General features: G+C 38.9%; 1 protein-coding gene across 2 annotated transcripts in view; it reads right to left on the minus strand.

Annotated features, from left to right (window-relative positions):
* SH3GL3 (SH3 domain containing GRB2 like 3, endophilin A3) overlaps positions 1–20,193 on the minus strand; it is a 394,383-nt gene that overhangs the window by 125,251 nt on the left and 248,939 nt on the right. For both annotated transcript variants that reach the window (XM_053717414.1, XM_053717415.1), the window contains one exon: positions 17,633–17,705. In XM_053717414.1, coding sequence (XP_053573389.1) covers positions 17,633–17,705 — 73 coding nt within the window. The remainder of the gene's footprint in view (positions 1–17,632; positions 17,706–20,193) is intronic.

Raw genomic sequence — 20,193 nt, forward strand, 5'->3', positions numbered from 1 at the left:
CACCGACACCTAACTTCAAGTATTAACCCCTAATCTACCGACCGGACCTCGCCGCTACTCTAATAAATGTATTAACCCCTAAAACTAAGTCTAACCCTAACCCTAACACCCCCCTAAGTTAAATATAATTTTTATCTAATGAAATAAATTATTTCTTATTAAATAAATTATTCCTATTTAAAGCTAAATACTTACCTGTAAAATAAACCCTAATATAGCTACAATATAAATAATAATTATATTGTAGCTATTTTAGGATTAATATTTATTTTACAGGCAACTTTGTATTTATTTTAACCAGGTACAATAGCTATTAAATAGTTAATAACTATTTAATAGCTACCTAGTTAAAATAATTACAAAATGTAAAATAAATCCTAACCTAAGTTACAATTAAACCTAACACTACACTATCAATAAATTAATTAAATAAAATACCTACAATTATCTACAATTAAACCTAACACTACACTATCAATAAATTAATTAAATAAAATACCTACAAATAAAATAAATACAATTAAATAAACTAACTAAAAAATAAAAAAAGAACTAAGTTACAAAAAATAAAAAAATAATTTACAAACATTATAAAAATATTACAACAATTTTAAGCTAATTACACCTACTCTAAGCCCCCTAATAAAATAACAAAGCCCCCCAAAATAAAAAAATGCCCTACCCTATTCTAAAATAAAAATTGAAAAGCTCTTTTACCTTACCAGCCCTTAAAAGGGCCTTTTGCGGGGCATGCCCCAAAGAATTCTGCTCTTTTGCCTGTAAAAAAAAACATACAATACCCCCCCAACATTACAACCCACCACCCACATACCCCTAATCTAACCCAAACCCCCCTTAAATAAACCTAACACTAAGCCCCTGAAGATCTCCCTACCTTGTCTTCACCACGCCGGGTATCACCGATCCGTCCAGAAGAGGGTCCGAAGTCTTCATCCAAGCCCAAGCGGGGGCTGAAGAGGTCCATCATCCAGCTGAAGTCTTGATCCAAGCGGGGGCTGAAGAGTTCCATCATCCGGCTGAAGTCTTGATCCAAGCGGGGGCTGAAGAGGTCCATCATCCGGCTGAAGTCTTCTATCAAGCGGCATCTTCAATCTTCTTTCTTCCGGCTCCATCTTTATCCCGCCGACGCGGAACATCCATCCTGGCCGACAACTTCCCATCCAAGATGGCGTCCCTCAAATTCCGATTGGCTGATAGGATTCTATCAGCCAATCGGAATTAAGAATGCGAGCTCAATCTGATTGGCTGATTGGATCAGCCAATCGGATTGAACTTGAATCTGATTGGCTGATTCTATCAGCCAATCAGAATTTTCCTACCTTAATTCCGATTGGCTGATAGAATCCTATCAGCCAATCGGAATTCGAGGGACGCCATCTTGGATGACGTCCCTTAAAGGAACCGTCATTTGTCGGGAAGTTGTTGTCCAGGATGGATGTTCCGCGTCAGCGGGATGAAGATGGAGCCGGAAGAAAGAAGATTGAAGATGCCGCTTGATAGAAGACTTCAGCCGGATGATGGACCTCTTCAGCCCCCGCTTGGATCAAGACTTCAGCTGGTTGATGGACCTCTTCAGCCCCCGCTTGGATCAAGACTTCAGCCGGATGATGGACCTCTTCAGCCCCCGCTTGGGCTTGGATGAAGACTTCGGACCCTCTTCTGGATGGATCAGTGATACCCGGCGTGGTGAAGACAAGGTAGGGAGATCTTCAGGGGCTTAGTGTTAGGTTTATTTAAGGGGGGTTTGGGTTAGATTAGGGGTATGTGGGTGGTGGGTTGTAATGTTGGGGGGGTTTTGTATGTTTTTTTTTACAGGCAAAAGAGCAGAATTCTTTGGGGCATGCCCCGCAAAAGGCCCTTTTAAGGGCTGGTTAGGTAAAAGAGCTTTTCAATTTTTATTTTAGAATAGGGTAGGGCATTTTTTTATTTTGGGGGGCTTTGTTATTTTATTAGGGGGCTTAGAATAGGTGTAATTAGCTTAAAATTGTTGTAATATTTTTATAATGTTTGTAAATTATTTTTTTATTTTTTGTAACTTAGTTCTTTTTTTATTTTTTGTACTTTAGTTAGTTTATTTAATTGTATTTATTTGTAGGTATTTGTATGTAATTAATTTATTGATAGTGTAGTGTTAGGTTTAATTGTAGATAATTGTAGGTATTTTATTTAATTAATTTATTGATAGTGTAGTGTTAGGTTTAATTGTAACTTAGGTTAGGATTTATTTTACAGGTAATTTTGTAATTATTTTAACTAGGTAGCTATTAAATAGTTATTAACTATTTAATAGCTATTGTACCTGGTTAAAATATAAAGTTGCCTGTAAAATAAATATTAATCCTAAAATAGCTACAATATAATTATTATTTATATTGTAGCTATATTAGGGTTTATTTTACAGGTAAGTATTTAGCTTTAAATAGGAATAATTTATTTAATAAGAAATAATTTATTTCGTTAGATAAAAATTATATTTAATTTAGGGGGGTGTTAGGGTTAGACTTAGCTTTAGGGGTTAATACATTTATTATAGTAGCGGTGAGGTCCGGTCGGCAGATTAGGGGCTAATACTTGAAGTTAGGTGTCGGTGATGTTAGGGAGGGCAGATTAGGGGTTAATACTATTTATTATAGGGTTTTTGAGGCAGGAGTGAGGCGGATTAGGGGTTAATAACTTTATTATAGTAGCGGTGAGGTCGGCAGATTAGGGGTTAATAAGTGTAGGTAGGTGGCGGTGACGTTGGGGGCGGCAGATTAGGGGTTAATAAATATAATATAGGGGTCAGCGGTGTTAGGGGCAGCAGATTAGGGGTACATAGGGATAACGTAGGTTGCGGCGGTGTACGGAGCGGCAGATTAGGGGTTAAAAATAATATGCAGGGGTCAGCAATAGCGGGGGCGGCAGATTAGGGGTTAATAAGTGTAAGGCTAGGGGTGTTTAGACTCGGGGTAAATGTTAGGGTGTTAGGTGCAGACTTAGGAAGTGTTTCCCCATAGGAAACAATGGGGCTGCGTTAGGAGCTGAACGCTGCTTTTTTGCAGGTGTTAGGTTTTTTTTCAGTTCAAACGGCTCCATTGTTTCCTATGGGGGAATCGTGCACGAGCACGTTTTTGAAGCTGGCTGTGTCCGTAAGCACCGCTGGTATTTAGAGTTGCAGTGGCGGTAAATTATGCTCTACGCTCCCTTTTTGGAGCCTAACGCAGCCCTTCTGTTAACTCTAAATACCAGCGGTATTTAAAAGGTGCAGGGGGGGAAAAGCACGCGTAGCTAACGCACCCCTTTGGCCGCAGAACTCTAAATCTAGGCGTTAGTAATTTTTTAGTGTAGATTTAAATTATTTGAGTAGGGTTAGGTGTTTAAATATAGAATATAGTTAATTTAATTTGTAGTTTAATGTAATTTAGTCTAACAGTTAGGGTAGATTAATAATTAGTTTAATATAGTTTAATGTAATTTTAGTATAATAGTTAGGGTAGGTTAATTATTAATTTAATATAGTTTAATGTAATTTTATTATAATAGTTAGGGTAGATTAATTATTAGTTTAATATAGTTTAATGTAATTTTAAAGGTAAGTTTAAATTTATTATAAGATAGGGATGAGTTAATATTTAATATAAAGTTAGCGGGTTGTTAGTTTTAGGGGTTAATAGGTTAATTTAGTTTATGCCGATGTGGGGGGCTGGCGGTTTAGGGGTTAATAAGTATAATGTAGGTGGCGGCGGTGTAGGGACAGCAGATTAGGGGTTAATAAGTATAATGTAGGTGGCGGCAGTGTAGGGGGCGGCAGATTAGGGGTGTTTAGACTCGGGGCTTATGTTAGGGTGTTAGGTGTAAACATAAATTTTATTCTCCCATAGGAATCAATGGGATATCGTGTAGCAGCGAACATAAGCTTCTGCTGCTTTCTGACGCCCATTGATTCCTATGGCATCCGCTGCCTCCAGGGCGGCGGATTGAAAACCAGGTACGCTGGGCCGGAATACTGGCAAGCGTACCTGGTAGTTATTTGCTAACTAGCAAAAGTAGTCAGATAGTGCCGAATTTGCATTCAGAACATCTGTAGTGACGTAAGCATCGATCTGTGTCGGACTGAGACCGGCGGATCGTATGTTACGTCACAGATTTCTACTTTTGCCAGTCTGTAGGCTTTGATAAATAAGGGGAATCAAGCTCGCCACAATTACGCTGTGGAATTCCAGCATATTTGCGGTTGACGGCTTGATAAATAGGCCCCCTTATATTCATATTGTATAGTAGTGTATGAAGGAAACACATGGGTAAGGTCCTCTCAGAAGCCATAAGCATTGCAGCTCCTCAGCAGAACACGGCCACTGATTACAGGGTCATGCAACTGCTGCTTCTGAGTAACACCACAAAGGTTTCTTTGGGCACAGCAGTGCTTTGTGAGGGTTAAATACACAATAAACTAGGGTCAGCAATGCAAAAATGATATGCTGTCATGAATGAAGGAATGTAATTTTTGTATTAGGATGTCTCTTATGCAATATACACTGCAGAGGGAGTGAAATGAGAACAATATGCTGAGGTAAGTTACAGGAAAAGCAGACAAAATCATGAATGCACATTGCACTGTTGCTGGTTTTTACTATGCTTAAAGTGACAGTCTACTCCAGAATTTATATTGTTCAAAAAGATAGATAATGCCTTTATTACCCATTCCCCAGTTTTGCATAACCAACATGTTTATAATAATACACTTTTTACCTCTGTGATTATCTTCTATCTAACCCGCTGCAGACTGCCCCCTTATTTCACTTCTTTTGACAGACTTGGATTTTAGCCAATCAGTGCTGATTCATAAATAACTCCACGGGAGTGAGCACAATGTTATCTATATGGCACACACAAACTAGCGCTGTCTAGCTGTGAAAACCTGTCAAAATGCACTGAGATAAGAAGCAGCTTTCAAGGGCTAAGACATTAGCATATGAGCCTACCCAGGTTAATCTTTCAACAAAGAATACCAAAAGAACAAAGCAAATTTAATGATAGAATTAAATTTAAAAAAGTTGTTTAAAATGACATGCCCTATCTGATTCATGAACGTTTAATTTTGACTTTACTGTCCCTTTAATTATCAATTTCTTGTCTTGTATTAATTTGTTTTGTTTAGTTTGTTTTATGCCTGTCCTTTTGTGCTACTGTTGCTCCAGTGCTACAGTATTTGTCGGCTCTTTACAAATAAATGATAATGATAATAATGTTATGGGGTATTTATCAATGAACCTTTCAGACTTGCAAAGGCTAAAACAATATGAATCCTTCTCAATAAATTACACTTTAAAAGAAAAGAAAATCCTTATTATTGTGTGTAAAAGCACCAAAGCAGTAGACACTGTTATTTGCTATAATGTTTAGTGTCTGTATCAGCTGATTAAACCAGACTACTGTAGACTAATACTCATTATTACTGTATAATAACATTTACATCCGGCACGCAGAGAATAAAAGATTCACTGCACATCTCCATCCTAAAAATTCTCCAGAGCACCTGGCTCCCTACATCTCCTCTATCCCAATTGCCTCCTTACGTCCATTCTTCCTTCAGAAAGCCACACACTCTATTGCCTCCTCTAAATCCACTCCTGAGCATAATAAGGATGTGACTGAAGTGCTGTCATATGTAAGACACATTTCCTTGGCTTCTGCATGTGCTGCTGTTCTGTTTGCTTGTGCATACAGGGGTCAATGAGAGCTGAAGCCGCGGATAAAAACACTGTGTGTGCAACTGTACAAACTATAAAAGCACAGAAGACATTACGGTCCCTGGAATCTTTACAGGCAATGTGCTGGTTGTTTATCTACATCCCTTAGTCAGAGATCTTTTTCTTCCACTAAAGATGTCACTTGGATCTTTGGGAGCGAATTAATGAATAGGGAAGAAGAATGTGTGTTTGAGAATAACATAATGGTGATTAGAAAGGAGCTTGGTGTGAAAATAGCAGAAGGAATGTGTAGACGGAAGAAACACCAACAGGAGGATTCCACCGGAGTTGCACAAATAATGATGACCAAAGAAAGCAGAAAACTCATATAAATATCATGAGGGACATTTGATATTTTCATATATCTGTTTATTAGTATAAATGTGCATCTTTACATTATATAATCAGGTAGGGAGGAAGTGAAAACCATTTTGTCAGATATACAAATCACTAAGCTGCTGTAAAGGTTTAAGGAAAGCCTTCTGCTTAGTCCATCAGCTATGCAGGAAAAAGCAGGACTCTAAATCACGCCAATACCGCGGTATCACATCCCGGTGCATCTGCTCACAAACATGATGGTATTAGAAGTGATATGTCATTCTACAACTGTATACACAGTGCTATCACTTGTTTTCTTTGTTCCATGTAAAAGGAGGTATTTTATTATTATTATTTTCAGGTATTTGTATAGTGCAAACAGATTCTGCAGCGCTATAAACATAGTCAGTATAAAAGATAACATTTATAGGGATTAGATGGGTAGAGGGCCCTGCCGAGAGTTGCACTGTTGTAGTCGGCTCTTTTTCGGGTGATCTACAAACAGCTGGACTCATAGGCTTACATTCTAAGGGGTTCAAGGGGATAGCTGTGGAGTTAGGAAAGGTTAGTGTAGGTTGTATGCATCCCTGAATAGTAGAGTCTTTAGGGAGCACGTGAAGCTGTTAAAACTAGGGGAGAGTCTTGTGGAGCGAGGCAGGGAGTTCCACAAGATGGGAGCCAGTCTGGAGAAGTCCTGTAAGCGGGAATGTGAGGAAGTAACAAGAGAGGAGGAGAGTAGGAGATTGTGAGCAGAGCGAAGTTGACTGGAGGTAGAGTATCTGGAGACAAGGTATGAGATGTAGGGGGGGGAGCAGTGCAGTTGAGGGCTTTCTATGTCAGAGTGAGGATTTTGTGTTTAATCCTGGAGGCAAGAGGAAGCCAGTGAAGGGATTGGCAGAGAGGTGCAGCAGATGAAGAGCGAAGTGTAAGGAAGATGAGCCTGGCAGAGGCATTTATTATGGATTGTAAAGGAGCTAGGTGGCAGCTAGGTAGACCAGAGAGGACGGAGTTGCAATAGTCGAGATGGGGAAGGATCAGAGACTGGAGTAAAATAGTTGTCTTGTGTAAGGAAATGTCTAATTTTAGAGATTTTTTTTATTTTTTTTAAATAATTATATTTTTATGGTTGTTTTCCCTGCCTTGACTGTTCCTGCTGTGGAAATATTACCAAAGGGTCATCTTTTTCTCATCCTAAATCTGGTAAAAGGTATAAAATTAATGAGTTCCATACTTGCAATACTCAATATGTGGTATATCTTGTTAAATGCCCTTGTGGGCGTGGCTATGTGGGCGAGACTACTCGCTCCATCAGAAACAGAATTATCTAACACAAGAGTTCTGTTAGAAACAACAATGTACTTGCCCCTGTCTCATGTAATTTCTCAGAAATGGGACATGCTGTTAATCAGCTACGTTTTCAGATCATTGAATTTGTCCCTAGACCAAGGAGGGGTGGTGACAGAAATCTATTATTGAAACAAAGGGAAAGTTTTTTGGATCTATGAATTAGGCACTAGAGAGCCTGGTGGTATGAATAGGGATTGGGATCTCTCTGTATTTTTATAAGAACATAAATGTATATTCCTGTTTATATATTTATATTCATTGGTATATTTTTTAACATTTTGTGATATTTTCCTGTTCTTGCTGGTAATATTTTATATTGTAGATGTTTAAAAACCTTTTGGATATGTGAACTTATTAGAGTATAGCTTTATAAATTGATTTTTTCATTAATTCTTTTGTTTATAAAAAATATCTACATATGCTTCTGTTTTATGTTAAGTTCATCTAACACTGTTTTAAGGATTGCTTAGTGTTAAGTATATGAACTAGTTAACTTTGTAAATACTCATTACTGCCCTCTTGTGGCGGTAGGGTATATAAATTCACTTTGTATCAGTGTTCTTAATTGCATGATTAAGGGAGGTTTACTCTCGAAACGTTGCTACTTTGTTATGTTTGTGCTCAATAAATAATTATATTCCACAGTTTTCTGCCTACCTATTTTGGATTATTCAGGTTTTTCAACAGGTACAATAATATAATCATGTACAACAGATATTAGAAATAACATATTGCTGATTGTTACATTGTGAGAATATCTTGATAATACATTGAGAACAGCATACATAATATAGTACATATTAAAGGTAGAACCTCTTTTTAACATTCTTTTCTAAGCTAGGGATGGAAAAAAGGACAATATTATGTTGTACTGCAGGTTTTACTTATAAGGAAAATAGGGTGCGTTATAGGCTAGATAAACCGCGTATTTAACCCTCCTGGTATAGGAGGTTTATTATGTGGGGGGGGGGGGGGAGGTGGTGATTTAAGTATGTTGAGAACGGAATATACAGTCTCAGGAGCATAAGAGGGAAGAATAGGAATAAACTAGGTACATATTGAACTAAGGTGATACCTGGCACATGAGGGTTTCAAGGTCAATGTTCTCGGAATGAACATGCTTTATGTGGTTTATTCATGGTGTAGCGCATGGTAAGGCCTTACATTGTGGGATGAGCGCAGGTCCAGCCTGCCTTAAGAGCATGTCGGAGGCTTTACAATTAAGCTATGAGTCACTGTATATTAATGGCCGCAGCAGCAAATTGTAAATTTGCCCCATGTTGCACACCAACCCACTCATCCAAGCATAAAAAATGAAAATGAAAATATATGAATAGGTATGACGGTAACTGTAACACTATGGAATTAGAATGCCTAAAGTAAAAGGTCTGCAATCCCGTTATTAATAGTGTCTGTATAAACTAAGAGCCAAAATGCCGGTATACCAGGATCAAACTGAATGTGGGTTTGTGTTCAACTTTGTCAAGCAATTAAACCATATCGCTCAGGTATGGGCCCTATACCCAAAGACAGGTGTGCAAGCAATGATGAGAAACTGGATAGGTCTTAGTGATCAGCTATTCCTGGATTACAACCTGTAGGCACGGCATCACAAATTCCCCAGTAACAAGGCATGGTTTGTCTACGGCCATATGATAAAATGAGGCATATCTTAGAATCAACTCCTAAATAGATCGGTTTAGAATATATGATGTCATCTTTAGGTGGTCAGTATTGTAGGGACTAGAGCGCCAAATCCATATTTAATCTTTACTGCGCTTCAATATATATAGATATCACTAGATGTCCTAACTGAGTAACAATTATTGCCCCCTAATTTAGCTAGTGATTAAAACATTAATCATATTCTGCTTATGGGTATAGTGCGTAGTTAGACACAGAGGAAAAAGTATAGGCAGCCTGAGAGCTAGATCACAATAACAGGTATACATCACAAACGGTTAATGGCATCATAATAGGTCAACCAGTGTTAAGACAGGCGAGTTACAGTTAAATATGTTGTAAACTGTGCCAGAGGGATTCCCTTGAGAGGAAACATCCGTAACTGACATCTTTCATGATACACCTACATATTGGGAATGGGAAACAGGTTTTGATGAACAACAGGCCGCTCCCTCTAAAATACTTATAGGTTCAAAAACATATTACACAAAGGAGAGTAGATGCGCAGCATTTTCTATGTGAATTCCTATATTCAATATATATAATAACTATCATCTAGAGGTATAATAAGCTTCAAAATTTAGACTGATTTGAGCCAGATTTCTTTTTACTTATTACATGTGTAAGAGGGGAATTATGAAATACCTGAGAGGGCATAAACCCTTGCGAATTGGTATCACTCTAGGGGAAAACGTATTAGTTATAGATATGGAAAAGAAAAAACATAAGATGCCTATAAACTATCCAACTTCCCGTTATCACGTATAGGGCATCAGTACAAGTACAGCTTTGCAATCCTAACATGGGGGATTAATGTAGTTTGTGCATATGTTTAAAAAACCTGAATAATACGGAATAATACAATTAACAGCAGGAAACAAGATTAACATAGTACAAATAAACAAACTTAGGATAAGAAAAACAGTAATTGGCATTGCTACTGATATTCAACATAAGTATGCCAGTCTAAACCCGTGTTATATTGTACAGCCAGCCAGATAAAGACCACTCGCCATGAACAATTTAGCCGATACCCAACTTGACACCAACTTGCCCTAGAATCAATGGAAGTCTGCAGTGCTGGTTATCACTAAGTAAGTTATTCTGTGAGGTAGGTTTAGTGTATAGGAGGCCAAGACAAGATGGGATTGTACAGTTGCAACTATAAGATTTAGAGTACTCATCCGTTAGAAAAGGTAGAAAGTCATATCAAAGTGTTTGGACATCCCAGTTAGCACTGCTGGATCAGTTACCAGGAACTTAAGTAGAGGCTACATCCCAACACCCAGATACTACCAAGATAAGGTTATCCCCAGAAACTCAGCAAGGAGGTGACTTGTGTCAGGGGCCAAGAAGAGGACATCAGTCACTTTACATGAGCTACAGAGATCAGTGGATGAAGCTGTAGTAAATATGCACCTGTCAACACTGTCAGGGGCTCTGCATCAAACTGGCCGTGATGGGAGGATGCATGTGAGAAGCTGTTACACAAAACCAACCATATGACGTCTGGAGTCTGTACAGCATGAGTCTGACTCGGATAAGGTATGTGAAAAGCTTTTGTGGTCAGATGAGACTAAGAAAGACTTTGTGTGGGGCAAACAAACCACTGCCCATGCCTCAATAAACTCATCAGCGGGGCCTGAGAATCTTGTGTGAGAAATGAAGAAAGATTCAGAATGGATGGCACAGAATAAAGGACAATACTGCAAAATATCCTTGTTTTAGTTTGTAAAAAAGACGAAGTTTGGGATAAAGTTCACCTTTCAGGAGGACAATGATCCCAAGCACACGGCAAAAGCTACTCTGGAACAGCTCAAGAACAAAAGCATAAATATTCTACAGTGGCCCATTCAAAGTCCTGATCTCAATGCTATTGAGAATATGGGCATTAAACCACCTGCAGCAAATGTACCAATAGAATAGGCAAAAGTTACTCCCTGCCAGTGTGCAAAGCTGATAGATACTTACCTCAAAATATCTAACGTTATTACAGAAAATGGTGTGTCACCTAAAAATTAATAAACTTATGCAAGATATTTCAGGGTTTTTTTCTTTTAAATATCTACTCAGAGACGACTATTTTTTAATAGATAAAAAATATTGTAAAAATTTGGAGTACAGTATTTATCATTTGTAATTCAGACAAAATGATCATTTTCAGGGGTCTGAATACTTTGGCAATGTACAGTATTACACATATTTTATTTTTAAATGTTGACAAGATTGGCATTTTCAACCAGCTACCAATAGGTTGTGCTCTCAAAAATATGTCAGCATGTAACCAGACTATTCTATTTACACTGTTTCCTCCAAATGCAAGTCTTTACCATCATTTTTTTTTAACAAATATTAAATGAAGTGATAGTAATGGTAATAACAAATACACAGCCAGATTATGAGTTTTGCATTATGGCTGCTCGCTAAGTACGTTATTTTCACCGCTCACCTTTCATAGCGCTGCTATTACAGGTTTGCAAAAAGCAGGCTTGTGCGGGCGATATGGTTGCGTTGAGCTACATACCTCACCCAAATACAAGCGCTGTTTTTATGTGCTCGTGCACCATTTCCCCATAGACATCAATGGGCAGAGCCGGCAAAAAAAAAGCCTAACACCTGCGACCGCGGAAACAAAAGCTCCGTAACGCAGCCCCATTGATGTCTATGGGTAAAGAAAAAGTTACCTTTAAACCTAACACCCTAACATAAACCCCACGTCTAAGCACCCCTAATCTGCCGCCCCCGACATCTTCGCCACCTACATAAAACTATTAACCACTAATCTGCCACCCTTAACATCGCTGCCACATAAATAAAACTATTAACCCCATAATCTGCTGCCCCTAACATCGCCGCCACTTACATTACAGTTATTAACCCCTAAACCGCCGCCCTCCCGCATCGCAAACACTATTTAAAGATTATTAACCCCTAATCTGCCGTCTGCCCACACCGCCGCTATAATAAACCTATTAACCCCTAAACCTAACCCTAACGTAACCCTAACCCTAACACCCCCTAACTTAAATATAATTAAAATAAATCTAAATAAAAAACTTACAATTATTACCTAAATAATTCCAATTTAAAACTAAATACTTACCTGTAAAATGAAACCTAAGCTAGCTACAATATAACTAATAGTTATATTGTAGCTAGCTTAGGTTTTTTTTATTTATTTTACAGGTAAGTTTGTATTTATTTTAACTAGGTAGACTAGTTAGTAAATAGTTATTAACTATTTACTAGCTACCTAGTTAAAATAAATACAAATTTACCTGTAAAATAAAACCTAACCTGCCTTACACTAAAACCTAACAATAGAATAAAATAAATTAAATTAATACAATACATTTATCTAAATAAAAAAATAAATAAACACTAAATTACACAAAATAAAAAACGAAATTATCAAAAAGAAAAAAAAATTACTCCTAATCTAATAGTCCTATCAAAAAAAAAGCGTCCCCCCCCCCAAAAAAAAAACCCTAGCCTACACTAAAAAGGGCCTTTTGCGGGGCATTGCCCCAAAGAAATCAGCTCTTTTACCTGTAAAAAAACAACAACCCCCCAACAGTAAAACCCACCACCCACACAACCAAACCCCCCAAATAAAAACCTATCTAAATAAACCTAAGCTAACCATTGCCCTGAAAAGGGCATTTGGATGGGCATTGCCCTTAAAAGGGCATTTAGCTCTTTTACTGCCCAAACCCTAATCTAAAAATAAAACCCACCCAATAAACCCTTAAAAAAACTTAACTCTAACCCCTGACGATCCACTTACAGTTTTCGAAGACCGGACATCCATCCTCATCTAGGCGGCAGAAGTCTTCATCCAAGCGGGCAGAAGTCTACATCCAGATGGCATCTTCTATCTTTATCCATCCGGCGCTGAGCGACTCCATCTTCAAGACATCCGGCGCGGAGCATCCTCTTCTTCCGATGGTCAACGAGGAATGAAGTTTCCCTTTAAGGTACGTCATCTAAGATGGCGCCCTTACATTCCGATTGGTTGATAGAATTCTATCAGCCAATAGTAATTAAAGGGTAAAACATCTTATTGGCTGTTGCAATCAGCCAATAGGATTGAGCTTTAATCTATTGGCTGATCCAATCAGCCAATAGAATGCAAGCTCAATCCTGTTGGCTGATTGGATCAGCCAATAGGATGAAAGCTCAATCCTATTGGCTGATTGCAACAGCCAATAGGATTTCTTACCCTTTAATTCCAATTGGCTGATTCTTCGTTGACCATCGGAAGAAGAGGATGCTCCGCGCCTGATGTCTTGAAGATAGACCCGCTCTGCGTCGGATGGATGAAGATAGAAGATGCCGGATGGATGAAGATAGAAGATGCCGTCTTGATGAAGACTTCTGCCCGCTTGGATGAAGACTTCTGCCAGTTTCAAGGAGGACTTCTGCCCGCTTGGATGAAGACTTCTACCGTCTGGATAAGGATGGATGTCTGGTCTTCGAAAACTGTAAGTGGATCGTCAGGGGTTAGTGTTAGTTTTTTTTAAAGGGTTTATTGGGTAGGTTTTATTTTTAGATTAGGGTTTGGGCAATGTAAAATAGCTAAATGCCCTTTTAAGGGCAATGCCCATCCAAATGCCCTTTTCAGGGCAATGGGGAGCTTAGGTTTATTTAGATAGGGTTTACTGTTGGCGGTGTTTGTATTTTTTTTACAGGTAAAAGAGCTGATTTCTTTGGGTAATTTAGTGTTTATTTTATTGTAATTTAGATAAATGTATTGTATTAATTTAATTTATTTTATTTTATTGTAATGTTAGGATTTAGTGTAAGGCAGGTTAGGTTTTATTTTACAGGTAAGTTTGTATTTATTTTAGCTAGGTAGTTAGTAAATAGTTAATAACTATTTACTAACTAGTCTACCTAGTTAAAATAAATACAAACTTACCTGTGAAATAAAAATAAAACCTAAGCTAGATACAATGTAACTATTAGTTATATTGTAGCTAGCTTAGGTTTTATTTTATAGGTAAGTATTTAGTTTTAAATAGGAATTATTTAGGTAATAATTGTAAGTTTTATTTAGATTTATTTTAATTATATTTAAGTTAGGGGGTGTTAGGGTTAGGTTAGGGGTTAATAGGTTTATTATAGCGGCGGTGTGGGTGGACGGCAGCTTAGGGGTTAATAATATTTAAATAGTAAAAAATCAAGAATCCCAGCCAATGAGTCTTAGAATAAAGAAGTTTAATTCTTCAACAAAGGATATATTCCAGTGTGATCTTTCAAACTACGCAATTATAACAAACATAGGGGAAATATATGATGCAAGTTCATTCAAATCCACACATACCCCATCCACCAAACACATCCGTACCAAAACAATCAGCACCAAATATAGAAAAGAAAAAAGCAGCAAATAGTGAAGAAATAGAAAAATCAATAACACCCCCAGGGCGTCCCCAGGGAGTGCAAACAAACACCACCAAATTAGGACTCATGTAATGTTATAACCATCAGAGAGTGTCCGCTTGATCCGTAACTCTGTAACATTATATATCACAAGAATGTCTCATTAGGTTGCGGATACTCCAACTGTAACTGTGTGTAGTCACTTGAAATAATAAACAGATAGCTTGTTGCCAGTGAGTTAGAACAGTCACAGAAAGCGCAACATGTTACAGCATTTGTAATCCTTAATGAGTAAGTCCTACCGAGACCTCAATAACATATCCTGTAACTGTATCAATGTTATGGGTCTAATGTCCCTCCAAACTGCCCTGATTCTGGCCACAAGTAGCATAGTGGGGAGCTATATACGTAATTCCGGCCCAAACACACACTCTAGAAAACTTCACTCGCGGTATCATATACTGCACCATGTATATGGTTCCTTACTGAAAAAGGATGTGGTACAACCCAAAATAGCATGTGCAGGAGCTGCGAGTATCTCATACCCTCGTGGCAGCTAGTAGCCTTTGGCTTGCTCAGATCGAAGACAAAACATGGATAACAGTGTTACCTACTTCAGTGCATGTATACTTTCCAGGTGATACCGTGAGACTCGTTCATCGCCGTATATTTTCAGTGTGGTTGTTGGGGCCCTCCAACGAAGAATTCTGTTCTCACCTCACGTATCAGGTTAGCATTTACCAGGAAAAATTTCCGTGGCCCAGACAGCAGGAGAGTAGGTCTCGGTGGTGGCGTCTGACCGTTCCGACGCGCGTTTCGGGACTCCGCCCCTTTCTCAAGGAATTCCTTGAAAAAGGGGCGGAGTCCCGAAACGCGCGTCGGAACGGTCAGACGCCACCACCGAGACCTACTCTCCTGCTGTCTGGGCCACGGAAATTTTTCCTGGTAAATGCTAACCTGATACGTGAGGTGAGAACAGAATTCTTCGTTGGAGGGCCCCAACAACCACACTGAAAATATACGGCGATGAACGAGTCTCACGGTATCACCTGGAAAGTATACATGCACTGAAGTAGGTAACACTGTTATCCATGTTTTGTCTTCGATCTGAGCAAGCCAAAGGCTACTAGCTGCCACGAGGGTATGAGATACTCGCAGCTCCTGCACATGCTATTTTGGGTTGTACCACATCCTTTTTCAGTAAGGAACCATATACATGGTGCAGTATATGATACCGCGAGTGAAGTTTTCTAGAGTGTGTGTTTGGGCCGGAATTACGTATATAGCTCCCCACTATACTACTTGTGGCCAGAAGCAGGGCAGTTTGGAGGGACATTAGACCCATAACATTGATACAGTTACAGGATATGTTATTGAGGTCTCGGTAGGACTTACTCATTAAGGATTACAAATGCTGTAACATGTTGCGTTTTCTGTGACTGTTCTAACTCACTGGCAACAAGCTATCTGTTTATTATTTCAAGTGACTACACACAGTTACAGTTGGAGTATCCGCAACCTAATGAGACATTCTTGTGATATATAATGTTACAGAGTTACGGATCAAGCGGACACTCTCTGATGGTTATAACATTACATGAGTCCTAATTTGGTGGTGTTTGTTTGCACTCCCTGGGGACGCCCTGGGGGTGTTATTGATTTTTCTATTTCTTCACTATTTGCTGCTTTTTTCTTTTCTATATTTGGTGCTGATTGTTTTGGTACGGATGTGTTTGGTGGATGGGGTATGTGTGGATTTGAATGAACTTGCATCATATATTTCCCCTATGTTTGTTATAATTGCGTAGTGTGAAAGATCACACTGGAATATATCCTTTGTTGAAGAATTAAACTTCTTTTTTCTAAGACTCATTGGCTGGGATTCTTGATTTTTTATTATTATTTAGTCTGGGACCGGACTTTATCCCGTGCCTGAGCATATTATCTAATATTGGGTGGTGCGGTCACCTCATATTTCAAATATTTAAATAGTGTTTGCGATGTGGGAGGTCGGCGGTTTAGGGGTTAATAGGTTTATTATAGTGGCGACGATGTCGGGAAGCTGCGGAATAGGGGTTAATAAATTTTTCAGTGGCGGCAATGTCCAGAGCGGCAGATTAGGGGTTAATAATTTTATTATAGTGTTTGCGATGTGGGAGGGCCTCAGTTTAGGGGTTAATAGGTAGTTTATTGGTTTTAGTGAACTTTGTGACAGTTTAGTTATGAGTTTTATGTTACAGCTTTGTAGCATAAAACTCATAACTACTGACATTAGATGGCGGTATGGATCTTGTCATTTTAGGCTGTACAGCTCACTTTTTGGCCTCACAGCAAAACTTGTAATACCGCCGCTATGGAAGTCCCATTGAAAAAGGACTTTTCTTAAAGTGCGGTACTGTGCGGCCAAAAAAGTGTGCGGTACAGCTATTCTGACAAGACTTGTAATAGCGGCGTTAAGGAAAAAGCATCGTTATGGGCCATAACAAAGCATTTTCACTCATAACGCCAAACTCGTAATCTAGCTGACAATTATTTATTCATCAGAACGTGCTAACATGCTGTGTATATTGTCTGGTGTGGAACAATATAGAAGCCCGAAATAAATCAGACAGTGGAAAATGATACTGGTTGTAAAGATCAGTGAGGAACAACTTTCTAACATATGAGGGCCACAGATCATTATTTTAGAAGTTGTAAGCACCACATATATACATTTATAGATACATTTATTTATACATTTATATATATATATTTATTTATTTATACATTTATATATACATTTATATATACATTTATTTATACATTTATATATACATTTATTTATACATTTATTTATACATTTATATAGACATTTATGGGTATTAAACACACAAACAATAATATATTTCCTAAAAATGTCCAGTTACACACAGACAGATTTAGCTAAGGTTGCATAATGTCCTCTGTCTGTTGTTACCCCTCAAGAGTATTCTTGGGAGTTCTGGCCACCCATAAGTGGCCCCCAAAGTTTATATTTTTAGTCCTTTTTTTCCAAGGGCCCCAAAAACTAGTGCAGAGGGCCACATGTGGCCCATGAGCCGCCAGTTGGCCATCCTTAGTATAGATAATACCTAAATACCTTGCTCTATGTATTCTGTATAAGTCTTTACCTGGATTTGGCTGTAGATATTCTGTAGTTTTTGATAGCAGCTCAGCAACAACTTTATTGGTGATGTCAATTTTCTTTTAAAACAAAACATACAAAAAAGCATTTGTTATAAGGAGGCTACACGTGTTAGACACAAACCAAGAAAATAAAGCAAACTTGATAATAGTAAGTAGATAAGTAAATTGTTTAAAATCCCATGTTCTGAACCATAAAAGCTTATTCTTGCCTTTACTGTCCCTTTAATTGGATACTAAGGTCACATGTTATATTTATGTACAGCCAATAACAAAGGATGAGCTGTAGTTAAGCACTGCGTAGAAAAAAACAAAATGTATGCTTACCTGATAAATTTATTTCTCTTGTGGTGTATCCAGTCCACGGATTCATCCATTACTTGTGGGATATTCTCCTTCCCAACAGGAAGCTGCAAGAGGATCACCCACAGCAGAGCTGTCTATATAGCTCCTCCCCTAACTGCCACCTCCAGTCATTCGACCGAAGACAAGCAAGAGAAAGGAGAAACTATAGGGTGCAGTGGTGACTGTAGTTTAAAAATAAAAAACACCTGCCTTAAAATGTCAGGGCGGGCCGTGGACTGTATACACCACAAGAGAAATAAATTCATCAGGTAAGCATAAATTTTGTTTTCTCTTGTAAGGTGTATCCAGTCCACGGATTCATCCATTACTTGTGGGATACCAATACCAAAGCTATAGGACACGGATGAAGGGAGGGACAAGGCAGGCGCTTAAACGGAAGGCACCACTGCCTGTAAGACCTTTCTCCCAAAAATAGCCTCCGAAGAAGTAAAAGTATCAAATTTGTAGAATTTAGAAAAAGTATGAAGCGAAGACCAAGTCGCCGCCTTACAAATCTGTTCAACAGAAGCCTCATTTTTAAAAGCCCATGTGGAAGCCACCGCTCTAGTGGAATGAGCTGTAATTCTTTCAGGAGGCTGCTGGCCAGCAGTCTCATAAGCTAAGCGGATTATACTTCTTAACCAAAAGGAAAGAGAAGTTGCTGAAGCCTTTTGGCCTTTCCTCTGTCCAGAGTAGACAACAAACAATGCAGATGTTTGACGAAAATCTTTAGTAGCTTGTAAATAAAACTTTAATGAACGAACCACGTCAAGATTGTGTAAAAGACGTTCTTTCTTTGAAGAAGGATTAGGACACAGTGACGGAACAACAATCTCCTGATTGATATTCTTATTAGATACCACCTTAGGAAGAAACCCAGGTTTGGTACGCAAAACTACCTTATCTGCATGGAAGATCAGATAAGGTGAATCACACTGCAAGGCAGATAACTCTGAAACTCTTCGAGCCGAAGAGATAGCTACCAGAAACAGAACTTTCCAAGATAAAAGCTTGATATCTATGGAATGAAGAGGTTCAAACGGAGCCCCTTGAAGAACTTTAAGAACTAAATTTAAACTCCATGGTGGAGCAACAGGTTTAAACACAGGCTTGATTCTAACTAAAGCCTGACAAAACGCTTGAACGTCTGGAACATCCGCCAGACGCTTGTGCAAAAGAATAGACAGAGCAGAAATCTGTCCCTTTAAGGAACTAGCTGGCAATCCCTTCTCCAATCCTTCTTGGAGAAAAGATAATATTCTGGGAATCCTGACTTTACTCCATGAGTAACCCTTGGATTCACACCAATGAAGATATTTACACCATATCTTATGATAAATTTTCCTGGTGACAGGCTTTCGAGCCTGAATTAGGGTATCAATGACCGACTCAGAGAAACCACATTTTGATAAAATCAAGCGTTCAATCTCCAAACAGTCAGACGCAGAGAAATTAGATTTGGATGGTTGAAAGGACCCTGAAGTAGAAGGTCCTGCCTCAGTGGTAGAGTCCATGGTGGAAGGGATGACATGTCCACCAGATCTGCATACCAAGTCCTGCATGGCCACGCAGGTGCTATCAAAATCACTGAAGCTCTCTCCTGCTTGATCTTGGCAATCAGACGAGGGAGCAGAGGAAACGCTGGAAACACATAAGCCAGGTTGAAAGACCAAGGCGCTGCTAGAGCATCTATCAGCGCTGCCTTGGGATCCCTGGACCTGGATCCGTAACAAGGAAGCTTGGCGTTCTGACGAGACGCCATGAGATCCAGTTCTGGTTTGCCCCAAAGTTGAATCAACTGTGCAAACATCTCCGGATGGAGTTCCCACTCCCCCGGATGAAAAGTCTGTCGACTTAGAAAATCCGCCTCCCAGTTCTCTACTCCTGGGATATGGATAGCTGATAGATGGCAAGAGTGAACCTCTGCCCATAGAATTATTTTTGAAACCTCCAACATTGCTAGGGAACTCCTTGTTCCCCCTTGATGGTTGATGTAGGCTACAGTTGTGATATTGTCAGACTGAAATCTGATGAACCTGACCGCAGCTAGCTGAGGCCAAGCCTGAAGAGCATTGAATATCGCTCTTAGTTCCAGAATGTTTATCGGAAGGAGTGTCTCCTCCTGAGTCCACAAGCCCTGAGCTTTCAGGGAGTTCCAGACTGCACCCCAGCCCAGAAGGCTGGCATCTGTCGTTACTATTGT

The sequence above is a fragment of the Bombina bombina genome, chromosome 6, assembly GCF_027579735.1.
Source record: "Bombina bombina isolate aBomBom1 chromosome 6, aBomBom1.pri, whole genome shotgun sequence".
Lineage (NCBI taxonomy): Eukaryota > Metazoa > Chordata > Amphibia > Anura > Bombinatoridae > Bombina > Bombina bombina.